At 38.9% G+C, this 22,949-nt stretch overlaps 3 protein-coding genes and 1 long non-coding RNA gene across 6 annotated transcripts in view; 1 reads left to right on the top strand and 3 right to left on the bottom strand.

Moving 5' to 3' along the window:
- Positions 1 to 271: 271 nt before the first annotated feature.
- Positions 272 to 5,248, bottom strand: LOC123874866 (RNA-binding protein 4.1-like). 3 transcript variants are annotated; one of them, XM_045920409.1, is made up of 6 exons: positions 5,063 to 5,248; positions 4,754 to 4,972; positions 4,225 to 4,454; positions 3,574 to 3,852; positions 2,933 to 3,004; positions 272 to 412 (listed from the first exon to the last, which is right to left on the bottom strand). In XM_045920409.1, the coding sequence occupies exons 1-6, from the start codon at positions 5,069 to 5,071 to the stop codon at positions 394 to 396; spliced, it is 828 nt and encodes a 275-aa protein (XP_045776365.1). In that variant the 5' UTR covers positions 5,072 to 5,248; the 3' UTR covers positions 272 to 393. The 3 variants fall into 3 exon arrangements, with proteins under 3 accessions (XP_045776365.1, XP_045776366.1, XP_045776367.1); XM_045920410.1 differs by lacking the exon at positions 272 to 412 and adding an exon at positions 1,821 to 2,267 and having other exon boundaries at positions 5,063 to 5,246; XM_045920411.1 differs by lacking the exon at positions 272 to 412 and having other exon boundaries at positions 2,929 to 3,004; positions 5,063 to 5,247.
- LOC123874871 lies at positions 380 to 22,498 on the top strand. The gene is made up of 3 exons (XR_006798023.1): positions 380 to 881; positions 17,405 to 17,410; positions 22,487 to 22,498. It is a non-coding gene; the product is annotated as an uncharacterized LOC123874871 (long non-coding RNA).
- On the bottom strand, positions 5,886 to 8,131 carry LOC123874869. The gene is made up of 2 exons (XM_045920415.1): positions 7,820 to 8,131; positions 5,886 to 6,375 (listed from the first exon to the last, which is right to left on the bottom strand). The coding sequence occupies exons 1-2, from the start codon at positions 7,920 to 7,922 to the stop codon at positions 6,059 to 6,061; spliced, it is 420 nt and encodes a 139-aa protein (XP_045776371.1). The 5' UTR covers positions 7,923 to 8,131; the 3' UTR covers positions 5,886 to 6,058.
- The window catches only part of LOC123874858 (transcription termination factor 2-like), a 27,996-nt gene continuing 13,558 nt past the window's right edge, over positions 8,512 to 22,949 (bottom strand). Inside the window, exons 2-7 of the mRNA XM_045920392.1 lie at positions 18,527 to 18,665; positions 17,844 to 18,040; positions 16,618 to 16,792; positions 16,149 to 16,312; positions 15,702 to 15,859; positions 8,512 to 10,209 (exon numbers count right to left, since the gene is read on the bottom strand). Of these exons, the coding sequence (XP_045776348.1) occupies positions 10,059 to 10,209; positions 15,702 to 15,859; positions 16,149 to 16,312; positions 16,618 to 16,792; positions 17,844 to 18,040; positions 18,527 to 18,665 (984 nt within the window). The 3' untranslated portion in view covers positions 8,512 to 10,058. The remainder of the gene's footprint in view (positions 10,210 to 15,701; positions 15,860 to 16,148; positions 16,313 to 16,617; positions 16,793 to 17,843; positions 18,041 to 18,526; positions 18,666 to 22,949) is intronic.

Genomic DNA, 22,949 nt, shown 5'->3' with positions numbered 1-22,949 from the left:
TTTTAGGAAAAGTAAGTAATAGGTAGGTAACTTTCAGTAGCTGATATGGCACAATCTATCACATACATTTTATTTCTCAGAAAATAAGGAAGGTTAGCGGCAGTGTGATCTTGCTCTAAAAGTAAAATAAGATTCTTGCAGGTTCAGCAGACTTTACTTTAGAAATAATTTCAAGTTTTGACCAATCATTGCTATATAAATAAATCTTGTATTTATGGTAACTATTGATCTTGATAATTTAATAACGAAACGATTTAAAATAAAACATACATTTATTTACGGTTTCTTTATTTTTTTATTTACAGAAATCTTATTGCAATGATCTCACGTCGTCATAGCGCTGGTTCCGATTTATCGTAGGACTTCTTCATTAAGTTATCCCATTTCGCATGTTCAGCCCGGCGCTAAAATCCTGTCAAACATAAAACGTTTTAGAAAAAGAGTTACAATATTGTGATGTGATCACCCACGATTGGTTGATACTCTCACTGGTGGCTAAACTGCAGTCACAGCCAGGATACCATAAATTCAGCCAATCGCAATGTGATGATCACAACAGCTTGTATGCTAACTTCATAGGTCTATACAAAAGTCCATAACTATCAGAGGTCCGTTTTAGACTATACCCAGGTATCCATAGCATGAATCTATATACATATGGATAGAGCACTCCTAATAGGTACTCGTACAAGAAAGTTAAATCAAATACCTACTTATCGCTATCCCACTTCAACTGACGAGTGAGAGCGAAGCAAGTAAAGTGGGATAGCTATAAGTAGGTATTAGGAGCGCCTGATCCACCTATATTATACATTCATGATCAGATCAAAAATAAAAATGTTTGTTTACCATTTACGTTTTATCATTGTCTCATTTCAAATGTTATATAAAAAGTCAGATCCTGAGAAGTCAAAAAATATAGAAGCAGACTGGTTAATAATAGGAGAAAAATATAGCGCAGGTTTTATCCAGATTGTGTGAATGTTGTCATGTGGACAAAGTCACCCTGTTCCAAATTAACGCATAACAAATGAGTAAACCTATACACAACCTTATAGTATTTTATTTGTATAAGCTTTCCGTTATTTTTTTAATTAACCAGTAATCGCAACAAACTTTCCACTATCCAATGAAAACTACTTTCCGCAACGCAAATACCTTAGATACGCCGCAGAGAAAAAAGTATCACGAAATATTTAAATCGCATTAAAAAAAAAAAAAAAAAAACTAGCGCGGTTTTAAAGACGCACTTTTCAAGTATGCGCAATATTAAAGAAGAATATAAAATGAGAAAGCTTAACAAATTGTATACCGCAGTTTGCCTATAGGGTAAGGCCATCTATGTCCGTACTTACGGTTGTTTAGTTTCGCAATCCGGTTTCTTCTGTTCGCTGGGGCCTAATATACGCCGCATTGTCTTTGGTCGCTAGTCAAGCAGATTAAATGCCTCGCCATAGGCACGCACCGCCTGTTACGTTGTACGCACCCTCAAGCCGCTACTAAACTCTGAAAGGACTCGCACGCACTCTCTAATGTGAAAGTCGACGCATTGACGTTAGGACACATTTTGATAGACAAATTGCTCAAACATTTCTGAAATCCGCATTTCGCTTACCGCAGCTTTATAGTAAAACATATAAAACAAATTAATACTCTTTTTTACTCTAAATTATGTAACATTTTATTCACCAACATTGTAACTTATGAGTAGAAGTGACTATAAAATTGTTGTAAGGGTGGGCCGTGGATGCAGGATTGGATATGTCAATTGAGTATCAAGCGATTGGAGTTTTAAAAATAAAATAATAAAAAAACAAACGTTTTCCAAAATGAATTTTAATCTAATATAAGTAAAAAAAAATATGCATTTACCCTAATAAACCATAATATTGTTACATTGGAAAAGACTTATCAATTAATCGCGGTCGCTTATTATAAATCTAATCGTAGACTACTAGGGGGATACGTCATAAAAAGTAATGACAGTTAATGGATTGTATTTGATTTCTTCCAATTGTCGTTTACTAAAAATTGAACAATATCGCAATCGATTTTAATACATGTAAAGAAGACAAACGTGGCAGTTGTGGAAACTAGGCACGCGCGCGAGTAAGATGACGCATCAAATCAAATTCGGGCCGGACCGGTACCGGTACCGGAATGGGCCGGTTCGCCTGGCCGGCCGTGGAGATGACGTCATGTCGCTAGTAGCGCCGCTCGCCGTCACCATCGCCGTCGCCGCGTGTCGTCACCCAACGCCTCACCACCTAAAGCCCGTAACGCAACTTAGCACGCCTCGCCTTACTACCTGTGTCGTGCATTGACACCTTTACCCTACAACTACGTCACTCGTACATCAACAGTGCGCCGACCCACTACTTTAGTTAATCTTCAGCATAAAAACGCTCGCGATAATATTATAGCTGTCGTACCATGATCGTATATCGCATTCATTCGCGTGTGTACGCAATTTCAGAAAAAATGTAAACCGATGATCCAGCGTAGTAGGTAGAAAAGAAACAAAATATGGTGTATTTTGTAGTAGTTGGGTTATTTTTGTGAATATTCTATTTTTCTGCACTCATATCAAATAATGCAACTATCAAATAATTGCAAAATTAGAGTAAGTCAAACCACAAGGAGAAAATCAATGATAAGTAGCAACCAGAGATTAATTGCTAGATGTTTTAAAAATAACTCTAAAGAAACTTTAAAATGAAATGATAAAAACATTGACTACTGAAATCTGTCAGTTAAATTATTACTAAAATGTTTTCTGTGGTTAAAAAACTATGTACGGTCGACTAGTGGCCTGGAGACACAGTCGACTGCGAATGTTACCAACTATGTTTCTAATTGATGAGTATTTCATGAAGTCAGTTTAAATGTGTGAATATCTCTGGTCACTATCACATGCTGGTATAAGACTTACCTGCCCGCATTGGGGTACTGCTGAGCGTACGGGTCGCGCTCATAGCTCCCCGCAGCCGCCGCTCCACCCCACCTAAAAACATATTATTTCTTACTTTCAAGAACTGTTTTTAGGCAGCCAAACTGAAGTTTTTGAAGCTGACATATTTTATGGAGGTATGTAAATTACCAAGTAGTTAATGCCATAGATGAAACATTCTATTTTTAATTTACTTCCATTCATTTTTGAAATAAGGCATTCAAGTAAGAACCTATTTACTGGCAGGTCATAACAAAAAAAAAGAATTAAGTTATTACCAGGGCAGCCAGTGCTTTTACGCTTCTATAATTTGCACACCATTGGTATCTACTGGTGTAATCTTCATGCAAGTGTTGGTGAAGCCACATTTGTAAGTGTAATTTTTTTTTAAATGTCTTTTTGCCACAAGTATAGTAGTAGTTACTAACATAAGTTTTTTAGAAGGTAGTCCTATTTCTTCGAATTTAAAGATTTTATTTATTTTTTATTTAAAAGAATAAAATGCAAATCAAAAGAACAGCTGTTTTTTTACAAACAATTTTAATCAGTAGTTTGCAACCTAGCCAAGATCCTTGGTGATTCATGTGATGTTAAAACAAAAAGAAATTGAAGGCTTTACTCACATAGTTTGGTCCGACCTCCTGCTGTACATATCAGTGGTCATGGGCGCTGCCCGTGGTGGAGCCCTATCGTAGCCGGATGACATGGTCATAGGGGCACTCCGCATGGGGGCCCGTCGCTCCATCATGTCCCTTTCATCAGGGTACATGTTGTCCACGGGGGCCCCATAGCTCTGTCTATCATCTGCGTACATGGGTGGAGGGGCAGCGTACGGGTCTCTAGCACCACGGTTGTCCATCAGAGCGAAACCTCGGCGATCCTCGCCTCCGTAACCATTGTATCTGTTCATGAATAATAAAATTATAATGAGATTAAAACTGAGTTTTATGCATAAATTTTGAGGACACCATATTTGCACTGTGTCAAAGAACGGTTTACCTTTAGATTAAGGACTAATTTTTTTTTAACTTTTTTAGACATTTGAATCTTTTATAATAAGCTTCCAGAAAACATATTGGAGATGCATCTCAACAAGTTCAGTTTAAGCCACCACAATAGTCCATTCTGTCTCAAATTCAAGCTCATGCCCCTGTCACTCATGGGTCTTATGGTAGCATAGGACTGTAGTCACAAATGGAGTACAGAAATCCCGCATATCTCCTTGGATCTTGCTGCAACCTTAGTACTTTTCTGCTTATAATTTAATTACATACCTATCATCATAGCCCGTAGCGCCGCCCATCGGTGCACGGTCCATGCTTCTGTCATACGGAGCAGAGTTCCTCATGTGTCCCATCCCTCGGTCACGCATGGGGCCCCCCATCCCGCGATCGCGCATGGGGTACGGAGCATCCCGCATGCCACCGCGCATGCCGCCCCGACGGTCCATACCGCCTCGCATACCCCCGCGCATGCCACGACCGCCTCCGCGCTGGCCTCTTTCCTACATAGAAAAGTCTGTTTCAAAAACCACAATAGGCCACCCTCATTGGTACTTCTTGAAAAAAATGGTACAAGATAGGTAGGTAGTAAATTGATTTAGATAGAACCCAAAATCTAAACTACTAAAATGATAACAAGGAAACTTTGGAGCTGTGCAGGTCCTCAAAGCTCACTATCACTTCGACCATCCATCATCTTTTATGTGACATGATGCAAACTTAATACAAAAGGGCGTCAATCAGAAAGCAAATAAAATTACTTGATGATGCCGTATGGAAGTATGGATATTATATTATTAACCTTGATCCTTCCCCTTTCCACTGTAATCACACCACCATTGAATGTAGTGTTGTGCAGATCGCGAATGGCGGCGGCGGCTTGCTCTTCTGTCTCCATGTGAACGAAGCCGCATCTGTTCATGATGTCGCATTCCGTGACCACCCCGAAGCGCTCGAACAGCTTCCGTAGGTCCTCCGGTTTGGCATCTTCGGGTAATCTTCCCACGAACACCTTTGTTTGCTGCAAAACGACGCATTCGGCATTATTGATGTTGCGGTTAGAAAACTAAAAGCGTTATACATTCTTGTCAAAAAAATAAGTTATACATACCGCCACCATTGTTAATCAATTGTTTGGTGTTCCTTTTGGCTTTTTTTCTTTTTAAAACTTTATCTCAGGCACGTGCAAAAATTATTAATTCAACTGAATTCAACGCCACAAAATTGATTGATGATAATTTGACAAATGTCAAAAATAAAAGGAATTTTTGGTCAAAATGGCGGGCAACGAACGGAAGCGGTGCCCAAAAGGTGTTACTAGTTTACTACTGTGGTGTTACTACATGAAAAATTTAAATTCCACGACACGACATTAAATTTTATTTTTAAATGTATTAAAATTCCTACACATAACTAGATTATTCAATTAAATGATGCAGTTTTCCCACAAGTGAGCATTACCTAGTATAATATTGTGATGAAAGCAGCTTAAATAAGGCTCAAAAAGGCTAGAATCCCGAGCCGTACAACCAGTAAAAAAAGTAACTTAAATATTGGCACGAATCTGGCTCTAGCATTAAAATGTCGGAAAAGTTTCGGTGTCGCTTCGGTTCAACCATGCTATCCCTACTAATATTATAAATGCGAAAGTATGTCTGTCTGTATGTTGGCTAGCTTTTCTCTACCCACTTACTTAACCGATTTTGATGAAACTTGGTACAGAAATAGCTTACATCTCGGGGAAGGACACAGGGTACTTTTTTATCTCGGAAAATCAATGAGTTTCTATGGGATTTTCAAAATCCACGCAAACAAAGTCATAGGGTTCATCTGGTAAATAATAAAAAAATTGGAAGGTATAAAATTGCACATCAATTACATTTGTAGTGTTATGTTAATTTATTTATTCCATACATTTGAGTAGATTTATTAAATTTAAATTAAAAAACAAGATAAACAGCTATAAGATATAAAACTTACAAAAAGCTTAGGTACAATACATTTTAGCCTAATTAATCTCATCCGAGCGCCCACGTATTTTCTCTTCACGATTTCTCTGAAGGAATACAAAAAGTAGCATTTAGCAAGGTGGACGAAAAAACCTATGTCACCTCAATGAGTCTAAATAGACGGATGCGTTGTTAATTGACCTGATCAATTTAGCTACGTGGTAATGTATTGAAGTTTTTACAAAGTCAGCGACATTGTTATTTCTTATACTATGTAAACCGCACTCATGCGCAGTACAATGGAATGCGTCCAATAATTTGACGGTTATTTTTTCTGGATCATTGTGGTGGACGGCTTTGGGCGAGACGCGCTTGGCCTTTTTGTACAGGATTTCAGCTGCGACCGTGAGATTGATGGGCACGATGTCGTTGGTCCGTCGCACCTCGTTCCGGGCCATACGTCCTAATAAATAGCCTGGAAAATTATCACGTTCTGAATGATTTTTATTAAATCAGGAAAAATATTAGACGCAGTACAATGAACTGTAATGTAAGTGAAAACTTATTTAGGTGCGTTGGACGATTTTGGGATGGGTAAAAAACATTTCAAAGTCGCATCATCGACATGCTAATGTCAAGAAAAAAACCGGCCAAGTGCGAGTCAGACTCGCGCACCGAGGGTTCCGTATTCGGGTATTTTTCCGACATTTTACACGATAAATCAAAAATTATTATGCTTAAAAATAAATAAAAATCTGTTCTAGAATGTACAAGTTAAGCCCTTTCATATGATATCCCACTTAATATAGTTATCTTACTTTGAAAATTAAAACACATTTTTTTCTGTGATGTAATCACAAATTCACGGTTTTCAGATTTATTCCTTTACTTGTGCTATAAGACCTACCTACCTGCCACATGATTCTAGGTCAACGGGAAGTAGGTACACTATAGGTTTTCTTGACAACAGAGACGACGGACGGACAGACGGACGGACGGACGGACAGACAGACAACAAAGTGGTTTACAATTATTTTTAAGGATTCTAGATGATGCTGGCGACTTTTTCTGTGTAGATTTAGGTTGTAAAATCCAGTTTCAATGGGTGATTATTTGGGTAAAAAAATAGTGTCAGTCTTCAGAAGCAAACTATCTCTGTACAAAATTTCTTCAAAATAGAAGGTTGGCCGTGAAAAGGTAGTTGACAAACAGACACACACTTTCGCAATTATAATGTTGGTAAAGATTTCTATGATTTTAATAATCTGTTTGGAAAACACGCGTTGACCTACATATTATGTATGTGTACCAAGTCGCACATAATAGATCAATATCCAAGAGATCAATAAAGGCAAATTGTTTTTTGTTTTTTATTTAAGTACCCATTTTATGAACCTAACAAAATGACTAAATACAAAAATAAGTTTAAATATTGATGTTTGGAAATAAAAATAAGTAGTTAAAAAATATTATCTTTAAATTTATATTTATTTTAAAAAACAGTACCTATTTTGTAAGTAATTACTTATACATCATTTTGTTTTTGAATTTATTTATATATAGGGTAGACAGATATTTTAAAATAATCTAATTGCATTTCTTGGATCCAAAACAATCAATAGCTGGAAAGGTATTAACGAAAACTTAAAACAACTTACATTCCTAATTCTTTTTACAAAATTACGGAATATATTATTCTTATCCATTTTTATCGATATTTTATTCGAACTTGTTTACGTTCCTATATTTTTTTTACAAAATTCGATATAAACTCATTTTAAACTAGTTACAACAGTAGGTAATATGTAAGTCTATGAGTTTCAAAAATATATTTGGACTTCGCACTATGCAATTTCAAAGATTTACGACAAAAACATGTGTTAGTAAATGTAAATACACTTGACACAAACACGTCTTACCTCCAAAAACACAAATTACACCAATAAAAAACATCAGCGTGGCACATAATCTCTTCGTGACGTGCGGGTCTGAGCCCATGCACGATCTACGCTCTATGCTCATTCTCACAGATTTTCAAATAAAAATCCACAAATCACATAATGTCCAAAAAAACATATGCTTCCGACACTCCTTCGCCGTGTAATGGCCATTTACCCATTTCGTAATGCGGTTCGGCCGTGAATCCTGAGTTATTTATAGCCTATCTTATGTTGTGTCTGGGCGGTGATGTGTATACTTTTTTCAAAGAAATATCATTTGAGTCTGTAAAGTAGATACTGGAATATGGGTAGTCATCCCACCATTTCCTCAGCCTTAGTCAGGGTCGGATATTTGACTTCCCGATTTGATACATTGCCAGATTTAATCGGTGTGATTGTTATTGCTTATTTATTTAATGCCGCGAATGTTTTTCATTCATTTAGCATTCGGCATTCCGTAACGAAGAATACTCGCGGGTTGTTTTCTTTAAGAATTTTTTGGCATCTAAAGCGTTTTGAGAAATACTACAGCATTATATTTATTACCTATCGTTTTCCGAAGTCTTTTCTATTTGTTTTGTAAATGATTTTGAATTTTTTTAAATAGGTACTTTTATTGATTTTAAAATGTGTTAAAATGTACTTAATGAAGAAAAATAACAACTAGCTCATATAAACAAATAATTATTTATTCATTAAAATATTATCATTAATACTACATCACATAATACATCCAAAGAAATCTGCGTTTTTTTTTCTATTAAAATAAAATAAAAATTCAGAATTATCGTAACATTATCTGTATAATTTTTTTTAAGGCTCATGTACATGGGACAACACAAATAGGGTAGATTCAAACTGACACGGTCGAAGCGATGAACACAATATGATTCAAACTAACAATCTACAGTTTTAGGTAATATATTATTTACCTCTATTTTCACACCGTGATGCATTAATTTCTACTCAGAAAAAAACGACGAAAAAGCCCCCATATTCTGGCAATTGAGTCTTTTTTTTTTTAGATAAGTGTATTACAAAATGGAGATAAAGATCAATATAGTGCATAAATTTTGAGATTTCGCCTTACTGTACTTTGACATGACACTTGACATAGATAGAACAAATATGACGATTCTTTTCTCATTTATACATAACATTCATAATTGTTCACTTTGCTTTTTAGATTGTCGCTACGATTAGATTCGACTCTGCATCAGTGTGAATCGACCCTTAGACCAGAATAAACCTAAAAAAGATAAAAAAAACTTTTAAAGGAACATAAGACAAAAAAGGGAGAACTTATTTCTGTCCCTATGTGAAAAGTACCTATATCGAATAAAGATTCCTTTAAATGCGTTATGCCTGTAATGATAATTTCTGGTCTTACTGTACATTGTTCTCCCTAGTTCCCTCACTGTCCTAAATTCAATATTATACTAAGAACTATAGTCCATTTTAAACAGACTCGATATCTCCTATGTGGTGGGTTCTTTACTTAAAAAATATTTTAATAAAATCAATGCTAAACACACAGAGCTATGGCACATACGAACAAACAGGACAGTAGTACAGTTGGCTTTGGATAAAAAGAACTGGATGACAGTGGAAAAGTTTTGCATTATACCTTTTTTATAGTGGGCGACAGGTTGCGATGGCAACCGGGTCCCCCCCCCCACCTCATACCCCGATTGCCATCTCAATCTGCCACTTATTATAACATGTTATATATACACTTATTATACATAAAAACTCATAATAGAAAAAGTTAAAAAAAAAAAAAACAATTTGATATAATCTTTATGTAGCGCATAACTGAGTAGGTTCCTGCGGTAGTGGAGGGTGACAGTTGTCACTCTCGCGTCACGTCATCACAACTCTACTACCGCATCAACCTACTCAGTACCCTCAGTATAAGATTTTACTTCTCACCAAAGTTGATAGTATTTGAAAGTTGAAACACTTTAGGGTTTAAGTAAAATGGCCCTAACTGCCTTGTTTTAATGCTCAAGTTTGTACATATATTTACAATCAGCGCTCCAAGCGGTTGCGAAATTAAAATCAATGGTACAGAATATCAAGAATCTTTAGGACCTTTACTTCGACGTTATTTTGTTTTGACTCTCAAATACTATCAACATTAATGAGAAGTAAAGTTACTGAGGGTACAGTTATGCGTTATGCCTGTGTAGTATATACCCGTTATTTATGAGTAACCCTACGACCCCATGTTGAAGAGTATCTTGAGTTCTTCGACGGAGAGTTTGCCGTTGGTGTTCTTAGCGCCCGTGAGCACGTTCTCCGCCATCTCCAGCTTCGCTTTCTGCAGCTGCCTGATGGACTGTTCCACTGTGTCCACGCACATGAATCTGAGGGAGAATAATGAGTTTAAAGACTACCACTTCACATGTTAAGGGATATAATGGCCTGAAAAAATTACCCGACGGCCTCCCTGCCGCAATGGTGAGCGCTGCGGTCTTGTGGGAGATCCCGGGTTCGATTCTTAGCAGGAATTTGGAATTTTATAATTCCTGGATTTCTGGTCTGGTCCGGTGGGAGGCTTCGGCCGTGGCTAGTTACAGCCCTACTGGCAAAGCCGTGATGGCAAGCGATGTAGCGTTCCGGGACGATGTCGTGTAGAAATTAAAGGAGTAGGTTAGGTTTAATGAAAACTGCCACACTGCCAAGTTAGCCCGTTTTCATCTTAGACACTCACAGAGCATCATCGCTTATCATCAGGTGAGATTGCAGTCAAGGGATTTATATATAAATTAATTTTTTTTTAAATAAACCCCTTGGGTCTATGTTTGGGGGGGAGGGGGGGGAGGGGGGGGGAGGGGGGGGGGGGGGGGTCGCTAGTAATAGATATAAATGCGAAACTGTTATCGTTTTACAACAAACATTGCCAAAAAGATTTTGATGATTTTGGCACTCCAACTTGGGTAACTTGTACCTACATTCTGGAGAAGGATATTTAAACTACTTTCGGTCGCGGGACAATATCTTAGGCGGATGAATTCGCTCGAAACAGTTAACAATAACAGTGAGAAAATGTGCGAATATACATATTAAATATACAGTTGAATACAGAATTTCCTTTTAGGGTTCCATACCACAAAAGGAAAAACAGAACCCTTACAGGATCACTTTGTTGTCTGTCTGTCCGTCTGTCGTGTCTGTCAAGAAACCTATAGGATACTTCCTGTTGACCTAGAATCATAAAAGGCAGGTACGTAGGTCTTATAGCACAAGTAAAGAAAAAAATCCAATAACTGAGAATTTGTGGTAACATAAAAAAAACAAAAATGTGTTCATGAACAAATATTTGTATTTTCAGCTTTCAAAGTAAGGTAAGTGATAACTATACCAAGTGGAGTGGGGTATCATATGAAAGAGCTTTAACTGTACATTCTTAACCAGATTTTTATTTAGTTTTATGCATAATAGTTTTTGATTGATCGTGCAAAATGTCGGAAAAATACGAACTTACGGAACACTCGGTGCGCGAGTTGACTCGCACTTGGCCGGTTTTATTTGAAAGCCGATTAATAAAACTGAAAATACAGCGTCCCATTTAATTGGGTCTTAGCGTCATGGCATGTCTCGAGGGCGTATTCCTGTGGGAATGGTCCCAATACAACACGTTTTTGAAGAGAAAATGGGAACATCAGTCATGTTTAACAAACGACAAGTCTATAACTGGACGGGTGACTGAACTTTGCACACATGTAAAGAGTAGAGACTCCAGGAAAACATTTATATAACAAAATTCTCAGTAATCAACATCCAAATCATACACACAATTTGGGGAAAATTAAATGAGGTATAAAGCGTTAATTTCCTAAAATCTTGGCAGTCGACGTCACGAGCGGATGCCAGCGTGAGACATCGGGAGCAATGTCGCCAAATTCCCCGAATACTTTGAGTCTCGCTCAGTGACGTAACTATTCCGCTAGGCCCCATTTACACGAGAGCTTTTTAACGTTCGTTGAAAAAGCTTCCAAATAGAACAAAAGTATTCCCAAGTATCTGTTTTTTTCTCTCTCTCGTCTGGCTTTACAAAGATTAGCCAATGTCAAGTTTGTAGTTATTTGTAACAAGTTAGGGAAACTATTAGGTAACTTGAATATCTTAGATACAAAACTAACATCACACACACGCACGCACGCACGCACGCACGCACGCACGCACACACACACACACACACACACAACCAATTTCCCCATTCACACACACAATTCATCACAGCCAACAAACAATAGGCTCGCGACTAGCCGCTAAAGTCACTAGGTTTGACAGCTTTAAATTAAATTTAGAACTGTCAAGATGTGTCTGTCCTTTTCATATTACATTAAGTAAGAAGAGGATGCGAATATGTACTCTAAAATTTAGTTGCCAACAGAATCAGTAGGTACCAATAACTGTTAGAATGTTCCTGTGCTCGCGGCCCTCACGGGTCCCCCGGTCACGGGGGCCCCCTGCGGCCGGAGCCCCTGGCATTTCGCCCGTCTTGCCGCCCTATTGTTCCGCCACTGGTCGCGGTGTAATTTCATGAACCGGTGGGATCTTTGGCAGCCTGCGCGCAACTCGATGACTTTAGATGACCGATAATGACGTCATGGCGTGTTGCAACTCGACCAGACAGGATTTGGTTTTTCAGATTTCCGAAAAGTACTTATTATTGAAAAAATACATACATACATAGACTGCTAAAATCATAACCCTTCCTTTCGGCTTTGTCGTAGTCGGGTAATAAGTCCAAGTCAAAGTAAAAGCGAGTCAGACTCGCGCACCGAGCGTGCCATACTCGGGTAATTAATTTTTCCGACATTTTGCACAATATATCAGAAACTATTGAATACAGAAACTACACAATATATCAGAAATTGGGCACTTTTGGTCTAGGGGCAACCAGAGGTGGTCTTTTTGACGAGTGACGACGATAACTAATAGTTAAAAAAAAAGAAAAAAAAGAAACTATTATGTCTAAAAATAAATAAAGTTCTGTTTTATAATTTACAGGTAAAGCCCTTACATGTGATACCCTACTTGGTAATAGTTATCTTACTTTGAAAATTGAAAATACTAATTATTTGATCATGAACACATTTTTTTGTGATGTAACCACAAATTCAGGTTTTCAAATTTTTTCCTTTATTTGTGCTATAAGACCTACCTACCAATTTTCTTGACAGACACGATAAACGGACAGAAGACCGATAACAAAGTGATCCTATAAGGGTTCTGTTTTTCCTTTTGAGGTACGGAACCAACTCTTAAAAACAACTTACATGGGATTAAAGTATGCATTTTTGACGAAAATAATTTATAAAGTGTAGGGTTATTTAAATATAGAAACATAGTAGAGTAGTAGTATGTATTACCTAATAACGGGAAAAATCTGGCTTAAAGTTTTCTTTATAGTTACGCTCTTCACTGAGCGGACGTGGTCGTCACTGCAGTGCTATGGCATGCTTAAAAATGCGTTTCCATTCCTCTCTGTTGGTTGCTTTCTTTGGGCACTCATGAAACGTCTCATCATGAAAGTAATTTTTAAAAAATAGCTCTATAATTTGAAAGTCGATAAAAAGACACGGTAAAATGAAGAAACGATCGTTATCGGCGGATGTGAAAAAAACTTGGCACGCACAACAAAGAAATGAACAAGCTTTATGAATATGACATACTTGTCAATTGTCATGAATGAATGTCGTCAGCAGCCACGCTACAAGATCGCCAAGCTTACATATTATAGGGTTGAAAGTCAAGGAACTCGAACTAGGAGGTTATATTAAAGGAAGGAAGTGAGAAACTTGTTTGTATTCGTCGCAACATCGAAATTCACGTGCGCAGAAAAACACAACCTAACACCGACTAAAACCCAATGTATTCCAATAAAATACAGACCTTACTGCTTAACATTAAGATTTTAAACACAAGAACAACAAAGCCTCGTGCTATCTCGCTCATAATTCACGCGAACAAAACATGGCGCGTAGGCATCAACCAATTGCAGACGGTCGCGCGTAAAGATTGGCCGAGATATTTTCCCACCATTCAAAAATAAGATTTTTGCGCAGGTACATCGACGTTCCACTTCTCTTTTGTTCCACTTCTCTGGTGCAGTGGTGAGCGCTATGAAGTCCCAGCTTTGATTCTCGGCAGGAGTACGCGGTAGATGCGGTTCTGCGCCTGCTCCTCCAGCTGCGGGTTCCAGTGCGGGTCCAGCAGCAGCAGGTGGTAACAAAGAGACGGTACTCACTTGTAGATATGCACGGGTTTGAGCTGCCCCACGCGGTAGATGCGGTCCTGCGCCTGCTCCTCCAGCTGCGGGTTCCAGTGCGGGTCCAGCAGCAGCAGGTGGTAACAGAGAGACGGTACTCACTTGTAGATATGCACGGGTTTGAGCTGCCCCACGCGGTAGATGCGGTCCTGCGCCTGCTCCTCCAGCTGCGGGTTCCAGTGCGGGTCCAGCAGCAGCAGGTGGTAACAGAGAGACGGTACTCACTTGTAGATATGCACGGGTTTGAGCTGCCCCACGCGGTAGATGCGGTCCTGCGCCTGCTCCTCCAGCTGCGGGTTCCAGTGCGGGTCCAGCAGCAGCAGGTGGTAACAGAGAGACGGTACTCACTTGTAGATATGCACGGGTTTGAGCTGCCCCACGCGGTAGATGCGGTCCTGCGCCTGCTCCTCCAGCTGCGGGTTCCAGTGCGGGTCCAGCAGCAGCAGGTGGTAACAGAGAGACGGTACTCACTTGTAGATATGCACGGGTTTGAGCTGCCCCACGCGGTAGATGCGGTCCTGCGCCTGCTCCTCCAGCTGCGGGTTCCAGTGCGGGTCCAGCAGCAGCAGGTGGTAACAGAGAGACGGTACTCACTTGTAGATATGCACGGGTTTGAGCTGCCCCACGCGGTAGATGCGGTCCTGCGCCTGCTCCTCCAGCTGCGGGTTCCAGTGCGGGTCCAGCAGCAGCAGGTGGTAACAGAGAGACGGTACTCACTTGTAGATATGCACGGGTTTGAGCTGCCCCACGCGGTAGATGCGGTCCTGCGCCTGCTCCTCCAGCTGCGGGTTCCAGTGCGGGTCCAGCAGCAGCAGGTGGTAACAGAGAGACGGTACTCACTTGTAGATATGCACGGGTTTGAGCTGCCCCACGCGGTAGATGCGGTCCTGCGCCTGCTCCTCCAGCTGCGGGTTCCAGTGCGGGTCCAGCAGCAGCAGGTGGTAACAGAGAGACGGTACTCACTTGTAGATATGCACGGGTTTGAGCTGCCCCACGCGGTAGATGCGGTCCTGCGCCTGCTCCTCCAGCTGCGGGTTCCAGTGCGGGTCCAGCAGCAGCAGGTGGTAACAGAGAGACGGTACTCACTTGTAGATATGCACGGGTTTGAGCTGCCCCACGCGGTAGATGCGGTCCTGCGCCTGCTCCTCCAGCTGCGGGTTCCAGTGCGGGTCCAGCAGCAGCAGGTGGTAACAGAGAGACGGTACTCACTTGTAGATATGCACGGGTTTGAGCTGCCCCACGCGGTAGATGCGGTCCTGCGCCTGCTCCTCCAGCTGCGGGTTCCAGTGCGGGTCCAGCAGCAGCAGGTGGTAACAGAGAGACGGTACTCACTTGTAGATATGCACGGGTTTGAGCTGCCCCACGCGGTAGATGCGGTCCTGCGCCTGCTCCTCCAGCTGCGGGTTCCAGTGCGGGTCCAGCAGCAGCAGGTGGTAACAGAGAGACGGTACTCACTTGTAGATATGCACGGGTTTGAGCTGCCCCACGCGGTAGATGCGGTCCTGCGCCTGCTCCTCCAGCTGCGGGTTCCAGTGCGGGTCCAGCAGCAGCAGGTGGTAACAGAGAGACGGTACTCACTTGTAGATATGCACGGGTTTGAGCTGCCCCACGCGGTAGATGCGGTCCTGCGCCTGCTCCTCCAGCTGCGGGTTCCAGTGCGGGTCCAGCAGGAGTAGATGGTTGGCTCCGCACAGATTCAGCCCAACACCGCCCGCACAAAGCGATAGCAGCATAACCTGCACAATACGGTAGTATTTTTTATTTCGGTCGTACGTTAAGATTGTCAGGCATTGATTTATTGTAAGAGGCCATTGAAAAATATGCGCATGCATCCAAATATTGACGTTTCATGCCACAAAGGTAACGCTTTGGTGTCTCTACTACTTGAGCATAAAAGTCAAAAGACATCAAGGAGATGAATCGCTGGAACAGACTGTGTGTTATGCGAGTTTTATTCCCGTTCCATTAGGTTCAGAAGTGAGGTCCCTAGCAATACCTGTCACACTACAACAGTTCAGTACTTACCCGCACGTCGGACTTTGGGTCGTTGAGCGCGTTGATGAGAGGCGCGCGCGTAGCCACCGGCACGTCCCCACAAAGAGTAACGCTTTTTATGTGCGCAGCTTTTAGTTCCCGTTCCACCAGATTCAGGACGGAAGTCCATTGCGAGACCACCACAGCCTTCTCACCTGGCAAAATTAAACACGTTACAATAAAATCGATTTGAAAAACGAAATAATACATCCACTAGTGTCTTCAAACGCATATAGGTACAGAAGGAAAATTGAAATCATTCCATTAAAGCATATTAAAAGTTCAAAAATTTGTTTGTTGATTTTTCCTTCACAGACAGACAGACAGACAACAAAGTGATCCTATAAGGGTTCCGTTTTTCACACACACATACAAACTTTCGCCTTTATAATATTAGTGTGATAAAGTATGATTATACTGGCACATTTTAGAAGATACCTTCAAATCGGATATAACGTACCTTTATTCTTAAAAATATTTTTGTTAAGGCACTCCATGACGGCCTTTATCTTGGAAGATTGCCGCTGTAGGTTGAACACGGGATTGTTGGAGGACAGCACAGACTTGATCGCCTCCGCCGCGGTGGTACCTTCACCGGGCTCTTCTTCTTCCTTCTCAGCCTGCTTACCACCGCTCTGGATGACACAAACATTGTCCTAGTTTTTCCTTTCACAAAAGGTTGTCTGCTGGAGATTGCTCTGAGCAATAAGGCCGCCTTTGCGTACAATTGTTTTTAGTTTCTTTGTTTTGTCTTGATTATTTCATGTTTTGTGTACATTAAAGTTGTCTATCTATCAATCTATCTATTGTCTAAATATTACCTATATATTATGTACGTACGTATATACGTATTGTCTAAATATTACGTAACCAGAACGCTAGCAAAAACTTAACGATATTACTTACTACATAAACACAATCCAATAAAAGAACGATAACCATTTGCCTTATCTTGTGGTTTTTTAAAACCTGCAATGTATAGCGTGCCTACGACGCGGCATTGATCCCGAGTGGCTTATTTACGCAACGTTTACTGACGACCTCCAGCGTCAGTCACACGTTTTTTTTGCAATATATTGTGAACTTTAAAAAAATACAAGATTTTTAAAATTTTGTTTTCGCGTTTTTTTTGTGGTATCTTATCAGTAATCACCTGTCTCGTTTTTGCTAGGGTTCTGATTAAATCCTGTATAATATGATATGGCGAAAAGGCACCCAGAACTATTGTTATTGATTTAGCAGTAAAGCAATTTGTATAGGCGCGATCAATAATTGATTAAAAAGAAGATAAAAAAGTGGGATCATGTATTCTCCTCTGTGTATACAAGAAGGAAAGAAGTGACACTTCAGATTAAAGAAATCAAGTTAGCCATCTTGGATTTGATAATAGACGTTATTTTCGTAATCAGCACCCTATAAAATCGCGAATATATCGATCTATACTAATATTATAAAGAGGAAACCTTTGTATTTTTGTATGTTTGTATTGAATAGGCTCAAAAACTACTGGACCGATTTTAAAATTTCTTTTACCATTACTTAGAGGGATTCTTCCGAATCCGTATAGGCTATATTTTATCCCGGAAAATAGATAGGATTTTTCGTGGTAGTGTCCACCCGTGCTAGTCTATAATAAATTTATGTGAAGGCTGGTTGCTTAAAGCCCACACTTGAAAATATACTGACTCGTCTCCTGGAGGTGTTGTTGTCTTGTAGAGTGAGCTTGTTGAGTTCGGCCAGGAGATCCTCGCTGCCAGTGTCCTCAGCTAGCTCCGTGTTGTTGTCGTGGTCCAACATGGCGGCGATGAGCCCACAGTGGCAGCACACTTGACGCAGGCGCAGCAGGAGCACCAAGATCTCGTGAGATTTGACAGGTTTTGCGCCTAATAATACAAAAAGCCATTAGGTGTAAAATACCCGGTAGAAGCGAAGCTTCTTGTGTATTGTATAGTAAGATCTTGTACAGTAGGACCCAGAAAAGGAGAAGGAAACTTATAAGCGGCTTGTAAATTGCATCCGGGAAGGGAATTAACACCTTTGCATTGGTTTATCACACTATCACACTAATATTATAAAGGCGAAAGTTTGTATGTGTGTGTGTATGTGTATGTTTGTTACTCCTTCACGCAAAACCTACTGAACGAATTTGGCTGAAATTTGGAATGGAGATAGATAATATCCTGGATTAGCACATAGGCTACTTTTTATCCCGGAAAATCAAAGAGTTCCCACGGAATTTCGAAAAACCTAAATCCACGCGGGCGGAGACGCGGGCATCGGCTAGTAGTTATATAATTTGTATGTCAAAAATTAAACAAAATTCAGCATAAATTTCAATAACTGTAGAAGTGACTAAGAATACATTGCACCTTGCAAAGCGATCATCTTCTTGTGCATCTTGGCGTATTCACTGTCCTTCTTGGGTGGCATTAGGCCCTGCATGCCGGACGCCTTCTCCGCGCGCTGGTGTAGGAACTGAGCGAACAGGGTCTTAGAGAACACCAGCACCTGGGGAAAGAAAACACATTCAATATTCTGTTTTTTAATTTATAGACTAGCGCTTCGACAGAATCAGACAGCAGCACCCTACGATGGAGCGCGCTTGCCTAGAAGATGATATTCACTCTTGCATTGAAGGTATGTTACTATGGGTAACATTGGAGAGCAAAACTGATGCTGGAAGGGTCCATATCCTAGTGGTTTGAATTAAAAAGAGGAGACAAGTTGCATTATACTCAATTGCTGAATGATTTGTGACCAATGTATGAGCTGTAAGAAACCAGGAAAATCTACTATGACATAGAAGAAGTAACCAATAACCAATCGAAAGATACTTTTGAAGACACTCATAAAAGTCTTGAAAGCTGAAAAAATCACCCTGCCAAAAAATAAAGCTGATGAACAAAAAAGTTATGACATCTGACCTTTTGATACACGTTCATCTCCTCCTGCTGCAAGTTGATGGTCAAAAAACTGACAGCAAAAAAATAAGGCTGATGGAGGGAGGAAAGTAGGTAAAACTCACCATTTGAAACGTTTATCCTCCTGGTCAAGGTCACGCTGACCTCGTGGGTGCTGTGATCGAGCAAGCAGGTCAGATGCCATTGCAGCTGCAGTTTATTACGCCGCAGCATCACTCACAGCAGCGCTCCGTATCGTCCAGACTCTTTTTTTTTTTCACTATAAGTAGGGTAATATTGTGTGTTCTAGCTCAAGTCTCTAGATGACGCGGCGCGCCAGCGCGCGCCGGATCTATAAGACTTAAGCTAGAACACACAATATTTTCACAATAGATATCAGTTACAAGAGAATGATCAGGTTATTGTTACTAACTCATGTAGAAAGATGATTCAATGGTTGATTTAGCACATTCTCAACTGATGCAACTACTTACGATACTGAGTTGGAATATTTTATACAAATTCTATTCTTAAGCATCGATTAGATTATTTAGATTTAGAATAATTTATATTTTGTACTGGAACCCTCAAGAACCTACCTAATGCAATTAATGTAGCACTCATCTCAAATTTATGTTAAGCGGAGGTTCAGTTTATGATGGGAGCAAGTTAAAGCGGAACAGGTATGTCAGTTTATTAATATAAGTAATTAGTAACCACACTCCTTTATCGTAAAGTAAAAATTCAAGTGTTGCGGTATAAAGGTTCAAACACGATCGTTCAATTATTCAATCATTCATTTATTCATTTATTCAAGTATTCAACTCATGGTAAGTGGTGTGTCAGTTTAAGATGGAAGCATACTAAACCAGAACAGGTACGTTTGTCAGTTTATTAATATAAGTATAATTAGTGACCACACTCCCTTACCGAACATTCAAGTGTTGCGGTATAAAGGTTCAAAGACAATCGATCAATCATTCAATCATTCATTCATTCATTTATTCAAGTATTCAACTCATGGTAAGTGGTGTGTCAGTTTAAGATGGAAGCATACTAAACCGGAACAGGTACGTTTGTCAGTTTATTAATATAAGTATAATTAGTAACCACACTCCCTTATCGAAAATTCAAGTGTTGCGGTATAAAGGTTCAAAGACGATCGTTCAATCATTCATTCATTCATTTATTCAAGTATTCAAAACATGGTAAGTGGTGTGTCAGTTTAGGATGGAAAGCATGCTATGCCGGAACAGGTAAGTATGTCGGTATATAAGTATCAATAATAATTACTAACCACACTCTTATAATAGAAGGTTAAAATTCAAGTGTTGTAGTATTAAGGTTCATCCAATTCATTCATTCATTCTAGTGTTATGGTATCCCACTAAAGCAAGTGTCCGAGTCAGAGGTGCATGCCCGGGATCGAACCCCTGCCCGACTTATAACCGGAGGCAGCGGACGTCTTAATCACTATGCTATCATGACTCATAGAGTAGATCGAGTTCGGTTGATAGACCTACTATTCCATAAAATACTTACATTAACACTTTTCTACCTAACTATTTTTGCCGATAAAATCATATTTCATATAAGTAAGTATAAGTACTTTTTATTCTCTAAATGGGCGATAATTTTTATAAAATTATTATTAATCGATCCGCTTTTGGTAAGTAACTAATGAAATATTATATTGTATTTTGGCATTACACTATTTCAATTGCTGTAAACATTACCTACATAGTGCATAATATGCATACTTATCTAATGTAGAAATACAGAACAGACGCCATGAGTGTTAAAAAATAATATCAAAGTAGGTATAGTCGGGATACATCATGTGTTAACTAAAAGTGATTCTTTTTCGGTGTCTAATGACTCGTATTGCAGGATTGCATATTTGCAGTTTGCTTCCTAATAGGGAATCCTAAACATGCATGCGGCATCTTATGTATGTGTGTAATAATGAGATCTTTGAATGTCATTCTAATTACTTTTATGTTTAAGAGTCATTATTCTATGCAAATACTATGAACTTTTGACTTTATTGATTGACTATTAGAAGAACCTAAATTCTGTAAGCACTGTTTTCACTACGCATTTCTTTTGTGAGCACTTCAACGAGCAAACGTTTACTTAATTCACTTAAAAAATCATTTTTTAAATTTCAAAAAGCAGTTGTTTAGCTTCAGTATGTATGTATTTTTTTATTTTTTTCATTTTTTACATATTTTAATGAAAGAGTTGTTGCATCTACAGAGAAATAATATTTTTTTTAATATTAACTTCTTACCTAATAGTATTTTAAAAAGTTACATTAAGTACATACATGTTTAAATTTCATTTCACCAAAAAATCTTTAATTGTTTCAGAACTAGTTAATAGTATGATGTAACAACATTAAAAAAATGTTTTTTCTATAACAGGGCTTCGAACTTTAGTAATAATCCTTTTAATTCGGATGACGAATTACCTATAACTTCAAATTCAACTTCAAAGAGTAAATCACTCAATAAATTGAAGAAATCAAAAAAGCGGCAGTCAGATTCAGAATCTGAACCGGAACCACCTGTAAAGCGTAAGAAAGCGCTTCAAAAAAAGCCTGTCAAGGCTGCACGTCCTTCATGGGAGTCTGAGGTGAGTTATTACACTTTATTTTTACTGTAAATATAATATTATTACAATTGTTTTCAAGAAATATTAGAATTCTGACTGAATATAAGCATCAACTAAACCCTTTAAGAAGATATTAATGGTTTTTTTACATCATTATATTTAATTATTTAATTATTAGTTAATATTAGCTTAGCACGTTTGAATATGGAGCCTAAGGTCTCAAGTTCGATTCTTGAGCTGGATCAAATAAATTGTTAGCTTTAGGGGAGGTTTCGCAACTCAACTCTGGGTTGTTGAATTTATTGATGGAAACCTATTTATTAATAAACATTTTATTAACTGAGTTAATATTTTTTAATAACTAAAAATATTATTTTTGTCTTTTCAGTACGAAGAAGAAGTGGTGCAAAAGCTTGAACCACTTAAAAATTTTATCACCAAAAAAATAGCATCTGGGTATTCTACCCAGCGAAAACCAGAGAAATTAATAACGGAAGGCGATTATTACTTAGAACTCCGCATCTATAACGCTGCTGAAGCATCAAAGATAAGCCCGGGTAATCGATGGCGTCACGCCCTTTTTACTTATAAGTCATGTATGGATACCAACTCAGAAATTTGGCAGGCAACGAATCGCTTGGTCGCTGCTGCTAAGGAAGATTTTAAAGGGGTTAAACCTACACTATACCCAGCATGAAAATTTTAACTGCATTTTACTAACTTCAAATAATAAGTACTCTTACTTAGTATAATCTCATAATGACTTTTTGTGATATTTGTAATATAACAGTGCCAAAATACTTTTCACATAAGAAAAGTTATATACATAAGTCTAATTGTTTACTTCGCACAGAATTCGATAATGTTCAAATAATTGGAACTGCTTTTAAGAACAGAATACTAAGCTATCGTGTATGTCCATCAAAAAAAATTTTGTTACCTGAGCAATTTTTATCTGAAGTTGTAAATACGATATGTAATTTAGTAAAAAGAAGTCTTGAGAAACATAATGCTCTTAAAATAAATTTTGAACTATTTGCGACTTTTACTTTGCCAAAAAATAATGAAAAATCTTTGAAGTCGTTTAATACTAAATATGTACAAATTTTTCAATCCACAAACATAAAAAATATATATTTAGAGTGTGTAAAAAGCCTGCTTAACAAATTATCAGAGTTTGAACATTCAGAATCAGGCTGGTCTTTTGACTCTTTGAATAATTTAGAAGTAAACATTAATAAATATAATCCTTTAAGGACAGGCTCCTATATTCCAC

This window comes from Maniola jurtina, chromosome 19, assembly GCF_905333055.1.
Source record: "Maniola jurtina chromosome 19, ilManJurt1.1, whole genome shotgun sequence".
Classification (NCBI taxonomy): Eukaryota; Metazoa; Arthropoda; class Insecta; order Lepidoptera; family Nymphalidae; genus Maniola; species Maniola jurtina.
Note: the sequence above shows the minus strand (reverse complement) of the source record. Positions and strands in the feature narration are given on the sequence as shown.